General features: G+C 27.8%; 1 protein-coding gene across 1 annotated transcript; it reads right to left on the bottom strand.

Annotated features, from left to right (window-relative positions):
* Positions 1–8,850: 8,850 nt before the first annotated feature.
* On the bottom strand, positions 8,851–10,152 carry LOC136075209 (uncharacterized). The gene has a single exon (XM_065787691.1). It carries the CDS (start codon positions 10,150–10,152, stop codon positions 8,851–8,853), a length of 1,302 nt encoding a protein of 433 aa, XP_065643763.1.
* Positions 10,153–15,170: the final 5,018 nt, after the last annotated feature.

Here is a 15,170-nt window from a genome sequence, read left to right on the forward strand (position 1 = left end):
TCTTAAATATATAAAAAATGTACTGCGTTAAATGTAGAAACAAAACAAATACACTAAACTTGCAAAATGTTGTGAGTAAAAACACTAGAAATATGCAACGTAGAACTTGCGCTATTTGCGGAAAATTAAAAACTCAATTTGTATCATCAAAAAAAGGAGGAGATTTAGTGAGTTCGTTTAATTCAGCACCACGTAAAATAAAACTACCATGGTCGAAGTTTCCAGGTGAAATGCATTTACCTGAAATGAACTTTGCAGATCCTGGCACTAATTTAGATGAACGATTAACTTCTACTGACGCATATAAAGAATAGAGTAAACCTATAGATAGAGTTGATAATGCAGCTTACCATCACGATCTTGCTTATAAATACTTCGATGATACGGCAAAAAGAAATTTAGCCGATAAAATTATGATCGAAAAAATGGATTCTATAAAAAATCCAACAATACGTGAAAGAATTGAACGAGGTATTATAAAACCGATTATATCATCTAAAGCAAAGTTTGGTTTAGGTCTTTCAGACCCATATGAATTAAGTGTTGAAACTAGTCAAAAAAACTACAAACGATCAGAAAAGATTTTCCATGGATCCAAAGGATCTAAAAAAGAAGTAAGTATTATGGGTCTGAAAGACCTGAAATGGTCTGACACACTTGCAAGCGAACTTTATAGACCAGTTGTAAAACATTTCAGAAAAAGAAAAGTGATTGTAAATGGAATCGATGAAATATGGGCTGTTGATTTAGTTGACATGAAATCTTTTTCCAAATTCAATGACGGTATAAAATACTTATTAATGGTTATAGATGTTTTTTCTAAGTATGGATGGATTGTTCCATTGAAAAGTGAAACTGGAGTTGATGTTGCTAATGCTTTAAATAAAATCTTCCGAGAAAGAAAATGTCAAAAAATATGGGTAGATAAAGGCTTAGAGTTTTATAATAAGCATGTTGAAGCGCTTGGTGTTGAGTTATATTCAACTGAAAATGAAGAAAAAAGTTGTGTAGTTGAACGTTGGAATAGAACAACGAAAAATAAAATGTTTAAGTATTTTTCAGCTAATTCTACTAGAAAATATATCGACGTTTTAGATGAAATGGTAAATAAATACAGCAACACAAAGCATTCTTCAATTAAAATGACGCCAGTTGAAGCGAGCGATAAAAAGAATGAAAATATTGTTTGGTTCAATCTAAATGGAAATGTGCGATCAGAGCCTGTAATACCAAAGTTTTCAATTGGTGATAGAGTTAGGATAACTAAAAAGAAAGGAACGTTTGAAAAAGGATACACACCGAGATGGACTGAAGAAGTTTTTACAGCGTCACAGATTCAGTTCACAGATCCAAAAACGTATAAAATAACTGACGATAATGGTGAAGAAATACAAGACACTTTTTATGAACAAGAACTGCAAACAACTGATCAAAACATTTTTAGGATTGAAAAAGTTATTCGTAAACTTAAAAACAAGTCATTAGTAAAGTGGTATGGGTACCCTGATTCGTTTAACTCATGGGTTGATAATAAAGAATTGATAAGTCTGACTTAATATGAGTAATTTACTATTACATTTACGCTTAGATTTCACCTTATAATTATAATTATATAATTATAATTATTACCATGTCATTCTGGTTGAAGAAATCTCATAATATACATGTTGAAATATGGTAGAGATGTATCATACTTTCTAAGCCAAATAATGATTTTTTTTGATTTTGGCCCAGAATCCGTTTTTTATACTACTGATGTATTTATCATAGTGTCCATATTTCATATAAATTCCAAATTATTATTAATTTTTCTAAAAATTGAAATTAAAAATTTTTTTCCAGAAAAATCAACGATATATAAATACATAGATGAGATTGTTTGTGGAAGCCATATTGAATACTAACAAAACATTTTCTTAAATAAGTGGTTAAGTAACTAAAAAGTTTTTTTTAAAGGTTTTGCGTTTTTCGCAAGTATTCAATAGGTTGCTAATAAACAAATTTGCCTCACAACTGCCGGTAGAGTTTAGAACTTTATCGATATAAAAAAAAAACATTTCGCAAGTTATAAAGGGTAAGGGGGAGGAAGGGGCTAGTCTAAACTGTGAAGTGCGCGAACGGAATTTTTTTCTTGTGAGTTTTTCGAAAAACTAATTTACTTTTTTTTCATTTTTGCCTAATTACTTTTAATTAATCCTTTTTAAATAAACACAAAAATAATTATCGAATTAGCTAAGTTTTAAAGTTTTGAGATTTTAGGGGGAGGTTTCATTTTTGTTATATTATTTGAACGTATGCATTGGTGCAGGGGTTAATCGAAAAGTGCAGGTGCGTAGTAAGAAGGGGGGGGAGGGTTTAAAATTGGCAATTTTTCATCGGATTAATTTTGATAATTATTTTGATGAACACTAAGCCTTTTTATGTCTTTAATTTCACTTTTGGAGTATTTCTTTATAAAACATTCTAAGTAACTCGAAAGCCTTATTTAAGATCTCGGCTTCTCTTAAAAGTCAGAAATACTTTTAAAATTTGCATTTAAATGCGCTTTATATTTTACTACTTTTTATTTATTATGCTAGAAAATGTTTACTATAAATCATTTCTAACCTTTAACTTTTTAAGAGCTTAACCTTTTAAGTACATAAACGTATCATAAAACTATCATTTTAGAAATAATTGTTTCTGAAAAAAAAAAAAAAAAAAGTTTCTAAACAGAAACGAAACATTGTGTTTATAAATAAAGACAATAGAAATAATAAAAAAAATTATATTTAAAGTATTTTTAAAATTAAAAAGCGCAAACGTTCCCATTTTCCCGGTTTATAGCATGCGGTTTATAGCATGCGGTTTATAGCATGCGGTTTATAGCATGCGGTTTATAGCATGCGGTTTATAGCATGCGGTTTATAGCATGCGGTTTATAGCATGCGGTTTACGGCACGTGTTTTACCAATAAACTTATTATTACTATAGCATGTTTATTTATTAAATATAAAAACAAATTAAAAGTTCTTTGACAGATTTTCCGCAACTTTGTGTTGTTCTACAAGGTTGCCTATTAGCATCTAGTATAATGACGCAAAATTAACACCTCATTACTTTTTTGCCAAAATAAGCAACCCAACGAGCATTTTTATATATCTTACATTTTGAAAAAACGTAAAACGTTTAGAAAATGTTCAAAATACATTCAGAACGTAAGAATAAATATAAAATGCTTGTTGGAAAAGTAAAAAAAAAATATAGAATATATGATTAAAAGTTTAGTCTAAAGAATAAAACCCACAAAAAAAATCATCTTGTATAATCTGATATAAACTACTATCGCAAAGAACATTTTATAAACGAAATGTAAGAACCATAAAAAAAATTAAAATTGCAAATATATTAAAAAGGTCGACAAACAATAAATCAAAATCAAACAATAAAAGTTACCAAAAAATCAAACAAACAAAAAATACAAGAAAATTAAAAATTGCTAATTAAAAAATATATTTAAAAAACATTAAAAAAATACTTAACCAAGTTTTAGAAAAAAGTTATCAAAAGTTAGGCCCTTCCTTGTCATCGTAAAATTGCAATTGTATAAGTTTTAAATTGTCTCGAGTAAGGCATTTCTCGAGTAAAACAATATAAATTGAGTAACTTCCGATAACCGTAATGTAAAAAATTTTAATTATTAAGTTAGCTATATATATATACATATATATATATATATATATATATATATATATATATATATATATATATATATATATATATATATATATATATATATATATATATATATATACATATATATATATATATATATATATATATATATATATATATATATATATATGTATATATATATATATATATATATGTTATATATATATATATATATATATATATATATATATATATATATATATATATATATATATATTTGATCACGTGACTTATTTAGTCACATGACTACAGTTTTTTGAAAAAAAAGTTTGATTTTATTATTATTTAGTTTTTATTATTATTCTTTAGATTTTAATTTATTGAAGTTTGAAGTTTACGAATTTTATGGCGTAACGCACAATCATAAACACTTTAAATCAAAACAACCTCACCACAATATTGCTTTTTTATTGTTTTATACAATTTTTAACGATAAAAACTTAATACGCGTTTAAAACACGATGTTTTTAACAAATAGATGATTTATACATATTTATACATAAGCAGGGGCGTAGCTCCGCATTATCATCTATATCAATCATACGGGCCCCCGGGTTTTACGAACCCGAACTTGAGCAAACTCCTTACTTAAACGCCCTCAGCTCCTAGCCTAAGAGCATTTATTATATTCCATTAATCCCTAAAACAAATTTTGATACAGGGCCCATCTAAAGCCAGCTACACCACTTTACATATGCAATTGACTATATTAATAATATTTTACACAATTGTTAATTTATTTACACAAATATTAATTTATTATTTGGAATTTTTTGAACAGAAAATTTAAGGATTTTTTAGGAAGAATGATTTTCACCTGTTTTTATTTATAATTAACTTATATTAAGTTATAATTAACTTATATTAAATTAAGTTATAATTAACTTTAGTCACTTCAAAAACTTGTAAGAGGTTTCGTAATTTAAAAAAAGTAAAACGAATATATGACTCACTTTTTCTCTAACTAACTTCTCGTTTGTTTTGTCGCGTTTGATTACTAGTTGAGTTTTACCGTGGTATTTAAACGAAAAAAATATTCCATTCAGAAAAATTTTACAACAAAAGTTGCGTTAGTAGTATTCGAATTTTTTAAGCAGGTTCTAAATTAAAAGTTTATCCATTATTTAAATTAACTGTGAAATTAATTTTTTTTTAATTAAATGTAACGTAGGGCATGTCGAGTATAAGATCAATAAAAACATTTTTTGTAAACTCACTAATGGGCTGAGGGGTTATATATTTTGGGCATGAGATCACATTATCAGACTTTTTTCGCAGGGTAAAGTTTTACTTAATAAAAAAAAAATTATTTTTGTTATTTAAAACTTTTGGAGGATGACGCCGGTATCAACAACCAAAGTTGTAAGAAAAATTAAACTTCAATAATTTGACGCCTGTTTTTGCACGCTTCTATTGTAAAATATAAATTTATTTATTTTATTTTTTATTCTTTTCATTACCCAAATTACAGGTAAAAAAAAAATAAGTGTATAAAACTAATAGTTTGTACTATTATTCTGAAGTTATACCATTTGTCAAAAGTATTGATAATGCAAAGTTTACACTCCCCCCCCCCTCCCACCTCATTTTGGGGTTCCGAAAATTTGCATGGTCATAACTAATGTAATTTTTGAAAAATGAAAACCCCTTCTCGTGTCATTTTTTAAAAAATTTATTTTCGGAATTTTCTTAAAAATCGTTTATTTTGAATTAGGCTCGTCAAATCAAAATTTATTTAATAGGTTTCAAAACTCAATAAATTTTTAAAAAATTTACAAAATATTTTGACAATTATTTCATGATTGTTGTTGTTGTTGTTGTTGTTGTTGTTGTTGTTGTTGTTGTTGTTGTTGTTGTTGTTGTCGTTATTGTTGTTGCTGTTGCTGTTGTTATTGTTGTTGTTGTTGTCGTCGTTGTTGTTGTTGTTGTTGTTGTTGTTATTGTTGTTGTTGTTCTAACAACAATATTCGTTGGTAAAATGGTGTTGTACATAATATATACAAAGGCGATTTTACGGAGGTTGTTTCACGATCCCAAAGAAGGTGATTTTCAAGTTATAGCTGGTTTTTTTATGAATTTAGTCGGATAGTCGGGTATTTAACACAATTAAGTCGAGTAAACTTTCGTTAAGAGGACCTTTTTTTTTTTCTAAGGAGCTAGTCAGTACTTTTTAAGAATTCAAGCTCCTAATTTTGTGTGTAGAATCGCCTCTAAATATATAAAAACACGAAGAGGATCGTATGATTATGTAACCGTTTAACAATAAATTACAATAATAATAATAATAACAATAATTTAATAATAAATCAATTATTTTAACAACAACAAAAAAATATTAATTAAAAAAATTTCTTTTAAGAAAACAATTTGTATATAACTATGTATCTCAAATATAAAACTTTTAACAATAAAAAAAACACAACGAAATATTTTAAATTTTATCCAAAAAAATTTATAAAAAAGATTGTAAGATTTTCTCATTAGATAATATATCTAATGAGAAAATAATTTTTTCATGTTTATTTTTAAAAGTAGAAAAACTCCAACTTTAAAAAAAAACAAATAGACTATGTATAGGAGATCTTCCAAAACTTGCATGCGAATAATGTTAATAGTCTTTCTTAAATGCTCGTTTCTTAAATGCTAAAAGGTTTCGTTGAATATTTTACCATAACTAGCTCTATGACGTAATTGATCCTGTCGATAATTCTTTGTTGCAAATTTTTTTTAACAATTTTATGTGTTCTATCTCTCTTTAAATTGGTAAAACACGGCTTAGAAAAAAAGATCTGATGTTTTATGCCGACACAATAGTTTGAGGTTAATGTTCTTCCGTCGTTCAACCGATGGCTTTGAATAGAATAAGATTTTTTTTGTTTATTGCAAAAAGTAAGAGCGCAGCTTAACAATAGTGCCAAAAATAATTTTTGAGATTGTTTTTTTAAAGATAATTTGATTCAAACTAAAATCATTTAATAACCTAAAAATTTCTGGAAGAGAAAAGAAAAACTTTTGAAAATTTTTATGAAAATAGACATAAAAATGTCATACAGAAAAAATCATAAATTTTGTTGTTCAAAATTCGCCTAACTTCTTAACTGCAGAAATTTTTTTTATGTTTTTAGTAAGAAAAAGTTAAAAAAAAAAAAAAGTTTAATAAAATATTTTTTAAAAAAATACTGTCGCAGATTCATTAAATTGAAGTTGGGTCTTACTACGGAGTTTTGAATAATAACGGTCTTACATATTGCATTTTTGATGCATGGCTGTAAAAAACGGATGTAACGGAAATTTTGATACAATTCTTAATCGCTGAAAACGTATAACAATATTACCATAAGTTTGGTATTTTTCTAAACATTTAATTCAACTCTAACTTAAATTTTGTTTTCATTTTACGTTAAAAAAAAAAAAAAAAGGTAAATATTTTTGGGAAAAATGTTTGGACTCGGAAAATGGCCTTGGTTTTTTTTTTTTTTTTTTTTTTTTAGTTATAAGTTTGCCGTTTAAAATAATTACAACTCTCGTATTGGTAAAATATACATGGCGGGGGCAAGAAGAAGACAAAATAGTCTTATCGCCAAGCTCCCAATAATCCGTAAATAATATACCTATCAAATCTTGTCATCAAAAATGTTATCAAATATAAAAAGAAAAAAAACAACAAAAAAAAACAAACAAAAAACAAACTAACAAACAAACAAACAAAAAAAAGACAAAAAAATAAAGATAATAAATTCTAAAACTTATTTTCAAATATAATTGAACACATAGAAAAAACAAAAAAGAAACAAACAAACAAAAAAGATATTCGAAACTATATATAAATGTTTTTAATTATTACGATTAAGAATTCTTAATTAGGAAATAAAATGAAAAGAATTTAAACTTCTATAGCAAGACCTTTAGTTTTTCATAAAATGAAAATAAAAAATAAAAAATAAGTTTTTTAGTGAACTAAGTTTTTAAACCTTTGCAAATAAAATGAAAATATACTATACAATATTTTAAAGGCCAACAAATAAATATAGCCAGGGGCGTTGCGTGAGAAAATTCCAGGGGGGAGGGGAGGGGAAGAGACCTTGTTTTTCCCAACTGCTTAACATAGTTTTCACAACTGTTTTTTATAATTCAAGAATTCAAGAAATCATTTTCTGTCCTATTTACAAAATCTACTGATTGTTATACTACACTGCACTGACTCTCATGAATTGCCAATTATCAGTATTTATTAACTTCTATTAACAAAACATAGCTTCCTTTACATATATACAAAGTATTCAATTCAAAAAACGTATAAAAGTTTTACCCATTCATAGTGAAATTGTATTAGTCCAAAAAAATATTACAATTTACAAATTCAATAAACTTTACAAACCATTCTGCCAGCATATATAGCAGTTTAAAATTTAACGGAAATGAGTTAGTACAAAGGAATATGGAAAATATTATTTTATTACAAAACTTATCCGCACAATATTTTATCATCAGCCTATCATTTTTTGTCTACTGTTTGATTTTAATATGACGTTTCTTCAACTGAACCCATTGTTTAACAAGATGTTCGGGGTTAACTCCTTTACAAAGTTCTTTTTCGCACTTCAGTAGCATGAGACTATCCAATCTCTCGTCACTCATTGTTGTTCTCAGATGTGATTTTACAATCTTGAGTTGACTGAAAGAACGCTCATTTGATGCTACACCATAAGCAACTGTGATTACAAAAATGCATAGTTTATGGGCTTGTTTCAGTATATCCTTTAACTTCACAACATGGTACAAAATGTCTTGCAGCGTCTTGGCTGGTGTTCTTGATGAGTTAAAATCTCCATCACCTACTTCTAAACAGATATCTATAAAAATTTCCATCTGGCCTTTCAGCACATGAACGTCTGGAATATGATCCTTGTATCCAGGAGGAAAAAGTTTGCTTGCTTTTGTTAAGTTTTCAATACTCAAATTATCCTTATTTAACGGAAAACTAAAAATTTTGGTGATAGGGGCAAATATTTCCTTTAATGCTGCCAAGTTTTCGGTTAAACCTATGGCTAGAGAGTCAATGACCTCTTTGAATTCATTCCGGTAAAAAGCTTTCATCTCCATTGCTATTAATCTATGGTGTCGTTTGTAATCGTTTTACGCATCAATGTGTAATTTGCTAGAAAATATTACTGCACTTTCAATCAAATTGTTCATAGCATCTGTATCGTTACTGATATTTTGTATGTTCTTGGCAGTACTTTCAATTACATTAATACTGTCAATGACATTGAAGTTTGGACTTTCTAAGATTTCATTTAATATTTTTATCTTCTCAATGATATTCTTCATGAAGAAAAGAGTAATAATGAAATCAAAAGTTTTTACTTTTTTCAAAAGTCCCATTACCTTAGCTCTCGTGTTAGTATCAAAAATCTTATTATTTGAGATGCTCTGAAGAAGATCAATAACCTTCTCCAAACACTGATTTAAAGCCTTAACAGATTTTGCTCGTGCCGTCCATCTTGTTCTAGACAGGTTTACAAGCTGTATTGCAATGCCAATGTCTTCAAGTTTTTCTTTTAAATGACTAAATCTTTTTGTGCTTGATGTGAAGAAAACATGCAACTGTTCGAGGACATTAAACAATTCTCGTATTAAAGCATTAACAATGCAGGCATGTTCAAGAGCATTGTTTGTTCTGTGGTCTTGACAAGGTATGTAAGGTACATTATGGCCAACTTCTTCTGTTATATACTTTTGTACTCCTTTAAATTGTCCAGACATTGAACTTGCGTAGTCATAAGACTGAAAAGCCATCTTTGATGTGTCAATGCCTTCTTTATGTAAAGAAGATAAAATTATCTCAGCCATCCCTTTTCCAGTCTTATCAGTGCATTCAACGCCTTCCCGAATCTCATCGTTTTCACTGGCTGTTCTCACAACTATACTCATTATGTCCTTATGTGACATATCTGGAGTAGTGTCGGCCATCACGGAAAAAAAATTGGAGCTGTTAATTTCATCAATAATCTTACTCTTTAATTCAGTTGCAATTAAACTAATCATTTCATTTTGAGACGATGGACTCGTGTATGTAACTCTATATGGACGAAAGGCTCTATCTTCAATCCAGGCTTTTAGTGTGGGATTGTGGCGAGAGATAAGATTAACAACTGCAACAAAGTTACCTTGATTAGCACTGTCCGATTCTCTAAACGCTAGCCCTTGGCTTCCCAAAGTCTTGGATGTATCGATAAGAATTTCGACAGTTTTTCTATTCTGCACCTCTATTTTTTGCTCTTCTATTAGAGCAATTCTATTGGATTTATCTATAAGGTGATCTATATGCCCTTTTTTCATAAGAAAGTGACAATATTCACTTAATGCAACTTCATGTGCTTGAGAGGTAAAGTGCGCCTGAAGCTTTCCAAGTTTGTCTTTCCCATAGCTTTTCATCTTAGACCAAGATCTCACCCCAACATTTATCCAAGCATCTCAGTTTTTCCCTTCTTTCCAACACCCTTGGGAAAAAGGCGGCAGACAAAACAAAATGTGGCATCCTTCTGGGTGCTGTATTCTAAATGTTCAAACTCTTTGTACCACTGGGGATTAAATCTATTTTTACCGTCACTTGGGAAACTAGCAAGTTTTGGTTGGTGTGGCCCTAACTGGATTAAATACAGTTTTTGATTATACGTAATTGTATGTGGACGTAAACCTGGGTCATGGCTTATCAATGCTGATGAATCTGATTTGTCAATTATAATATTTTGAGCTTTGGTATCGAGTTTTTTTATAAAAGCGTTTCTCATTTTCAAAACATTTTTAGACATTTCCACCACAGAACTTGTTGCATTCACAATTTCAATTGCAGCGAATTTTTCATTTACTAATTCTTCTTTACAATATTTTTTATAAATGTCATTACAATCTTTAAGATTATCTATTAAAACACCCAAATTCCCCATGAGCGGAGTCCAATTTGTTGTTTCACTGCTTACTTCAGTAGTGTCCAAGTTAATAATATTCGTGTCATCCTTTTTATCTCCATCATGAAACTGGGTTAAATCATCTGATTTAGGATTTAATTCTAAATTAAATCCTAAAGTAAATTTCTCTGCTTGTTCCTGGACTACGGCATAACCCGGGTTTTCCCCTTTTGCATCATTATTATGAATTTTTGAACTTGCGTCCTCTTCAAATTTTTTATTAAAAGATGTTGTTTCTTCTTCTATGGATATACCACATGTTGAAGTCGATGTTTCAACTATTATGAAGTCTAACTTTGTATGTTCACTACTTTGTATTTCATCATCCACTTCGACATCAATACCAGCGTTCTGAGGTTCCATTTTTTGTTTTTTTGAAGCTAAGGAGGCTACAAAAGGATTCTCTGGGGCTCCCACTGTTTGTATACGAACCTTTCTACCACCATGAACGGATCTTTCATGACTGGTTTTATAGTCGTTATTAAATACTGCTTTGCATATGCAACATTGTAATTTATATCTTTTGCTATTCATATTTAGTGCTGGAAAACAAACGCAGATAATTAACCGTAATTTTTAAAGGATTCAATGTTTATAAAAGTTATCACTCTTAATAAATGTGATAAGATATAAGAGTCTTAAAATAATAGAATAAGACTAATAATCCTATTATATATTCTAATTAGGCCTATTACTCCTACAAACCTAATTCTGATCCTACTTTAGTATACTGATAATTGGAAGTAATAACAGGCGCAAAACGTTCATATCAGAGTTTAGCATTTATTTTATTATACTTTCTGATAAAAAGCTTTATATAAAATTATTATATTAAAAAATGAATCATATCATTTTAAATGCTATCATATCTTTTATACAAAGACAGAAATGTTAAAATCAATTCATGGAAATAAATATTCACGTTTCAAAGTAGAAAGTATGAAAAAAATGAATAACTGCTTTTAGTCACACATAAAATTGCAGCTGCTATTTTTATTGCATAAACGTGCAGCTGCCATTTTTATTGTTGATAACAAAAAAAAGTTGCGCGAAGAAAAACAACAACGTTGAAATCAAAAGGGCGTTTCGTTATGACTTAGCAATTTACTTCGTCTTGTGGAAAACAGCCTTGAGCCGTTTAATAAACGTAAAGTTTATTTGTCCAAGTCAAAAAAAAATTAGATCTTTGATGGATTTTCGCAAACATTTTAACTTTATTTAACTGGAAAATATTTTTTGATTTTATTACCGATTTCCCAACTGTCCCAACTCGTGGCAAGGAAATTCCCAACTTTTCTCTTTTCTAGATTCTGGGAGGGGGAGACTCCCCCCTACCCCCTCCAAGGCGACGCCCCTGAATATAGCTCTAGAAGAAGTCCTTCATGTTTTGATTAATTAAAATTATTTCTTTTAGTTTTGATTTAAAAATATTTATGTTTGCAAGCGTTTTGATGTCATTTCTAATTACTTTACTCCATAGTTGTGGGCCACTAGCTGTGATAGAAAACTTAGTGGCTTCAAAGTGATTTTTAGCTTGAACGTAATTATTGTTTGCATGTCTAGTAAGGTATTTGTGCTGTATTTTTTTAAATAGCGTTTTAAAAATATTTGGTATCGTATCGTTATTGATTTTATAAATAAAAATTAAATGATGATATATATTTATTTGGTAAACATTTAAGATTTTTAGATTAATAAATAGTGGTTGTGAATGAGAGAGACGGTCTGCGTTAGATATTATTCTTATGGCATGTTTTTGTTTTTTAAATAGTTTGTTTAGTTTTTTTTTGTTGGTGCTGCACCAAGCAATGTTAGCATAATTGAGATAACAATGAATAAAAGAGAAATAGGTATATTTTAAGCAAGTTTGATTTAGATAAGGTTTTACCATATAAAGTATGCCAATATTTTTAGAAATTTTATTTTCGATTAACTTTAAGTGGTTTATCCATGCAATATTTTCGTCAAGAAGAACACCTAGAAACTTCATTGAGTGTTCTCTTTTTATAAATTGATTCCCGATGCTAATATTTGGGAGCTTTAGAGGAATTTCGTCTCTTTGATAAAAGCGATGAAAAAAATATACTTAGTTTTGGTTAAGTTTAATGACAATTTATTTGTATTAAACTATTCAGTTACTTTTAACAGTTCTTTGTTGACTGTTTTAAATAGAGTTTTTATGTTACTATGGGAATAAAATAAATTGGTATCGTCAGCAAACAAAATAGTCTAAAATATTCGAAGCTCTGCTTAAGTCGTTAATTTAAATTAAAAATAAAAGTGGTCCTAAAATAGATCCTTGAGGAACTCCACAAGTGATTGTCCTACTGTCAGTTTTACCACCATCATAAGAAACATACTGCTTTCTATTTGACAAGTAGCTTTTAAATCAAACTATATTTGCATTCTTAACTCCGTAATTTACTAATTTTTTTACTAAGATATGGTGGTCAACTGTGTCGAAGGCTTTGCTAAGGTCTATAAAAATACCTAATGTATACACTTTTTTATCAAAGGCTCAAAAAATATCATGAACAAGTTTAAGAATAGCATGATCAGTTGAATGACTTTTTTTGAACCCAAATTGTTTGTTGTATAAAATATTATTTGTTTCTAGAAAAGAGAATAGTCTATTATACATTATTCGTTCCAGTATTTTAGAGAAGCAGGTAAGAATGGAAATAGATCTATAATTAGAGACATTAGAAGGATCACCCAATTTGAAAACTGGTATAACTCTTGCAGTTTTAAAACTTTCTGGAAATATTCCTTGTTTTAAAGAAAGATTAAAAATATGCAACAGTGGTGTTATTAAATGATGCATAGATTTTATTACAACATTACTGCTTGTTTCATCAACTCCTAATCCTTTGTTTAGTTTTACTTTTTGAAAAGCAATGAATAACTCATTTTTAGTCAGTTTTTTGTTGGTCATTATTGTATTCGCTACAAAGTTAATTTTTAGTTGATGACCAATTTTTTATTACTCATAGCGTTTTTTATAATTTTCTACGAAGATAACCAGTTTTTAGACTATCAGTAGTGTTTTGGTAACTTGATTTAGTTATAAAGTAAGAAAAATAAATAGAGAACATAATTCTATGAATGATGCAGATTTACTTAAAAAAAAATTCTTTCTTTGATTTGTTTATAGATTTTTAAGGCTTTTTACTTTTTTTAAGCGGTAAAACTTTAAACTTTTTATAATTTTTATTTATAATTTTTATTTATAATTTTTATTTATAATTTTTATTTATAATTTTTATTTATAATTTTTATTTATAATTTTTATTTATAATTTTTATTTATAATTTTTATTTATAATTTTTATTTATAATTTTTATTTATAATTTTTATTTATAATTTTTATTTATAATTTTTATTTATAATTTTTATTTATAATTTTTATTTATAATTTTTATTTATAATTTTTATTTATAATTTTTATTTATAATTTTTATTTATAATTTTTATTTATATGCATCTTTTATCTTTTTGTTACTTTTAACTGATCTTATAACTCACAAAAATCACATCTCACCATTGCCATAAAGTGACACCATTATAGTTAATGATCTATGTAATGTCTTTATGTAAAATAAATAATGTCTTTATGTAAAAAAGATAACTATGTTTTTTTTTTATTTTAATTTTAAATAGCATCTTTAATTTTGTATTCAGTTTATTGTTGGTTTATTATATTAATTTAATTAATGAAAATAAACACTATTTATATTCTTTGTAGGGTTTGTAGAAATTTGCTCAGAAAATAAATTACGCTGTGGGAACAAACCAAAACAAAAATGAAAAAGTGTTCCACGTCATGCTGTCAGATGAAGTAGAAATTGTTCATCCGAATAAATTTTGCAATGTTATAATACCATAAACAATACTATCAGAAGACTGAGATGGACAACACTTTATTTAAGTATGATTTCAAAACCTCATGATGATGAATGGTATTGTCAGCAGGTATAAAAATTCAGTAAAAGTCTCAATTTTGCAAAATAACTTAAACAAAATAAAAAGCCTATTGATTGTCCTGGTATTTGTGAAAAAGTCTGGTAATTTTCAATGATTTCGTACTTTAAAAAAAGCATGGTGACAGCACACGACTCATAAATAGATAATGAAGAAATAAAAAATGAATTTAATCCTTATTTACAACCTTGTCAGTGTAATTAATATGGTAAAATACCAAAACAATCAGTAACTCTAAAAAATTGCGAACTCTTATTTTGTTTTTTCTGCCTGATAGAAAATTTAAAGGTAAACAATCTCATTCATTAAAGGTAAACAATCTCATTCATTAAAGGTAAACAATCTCATTCATTAAAGGTAAACAATCTCATTCATTAAAGGTAAACAATCTCATTCATTGACTTAATGTCCAAAATGAAAAGAGCTTATATTACCTAAAAATTTGGTGACCAAAACAAACTCTTTTTTAAATATGATAACTGTTGAGTGTAAATGTATAAAAAA

Source organism: Hydra vulgaris, chromosome 01 (genome assembly GCF_038396675.1).
Source record: "Hydra vulgaris chromosome 01, alternate assembly HydraT2T_AEP".
In the NCBI taxonomy this organism is placed as follows: Eukaryota; Metazoa; Cnidaria; class Hydrozoa; order Anthoathecata; family Hydridae; genus Hydra; species Hydra vulgaris.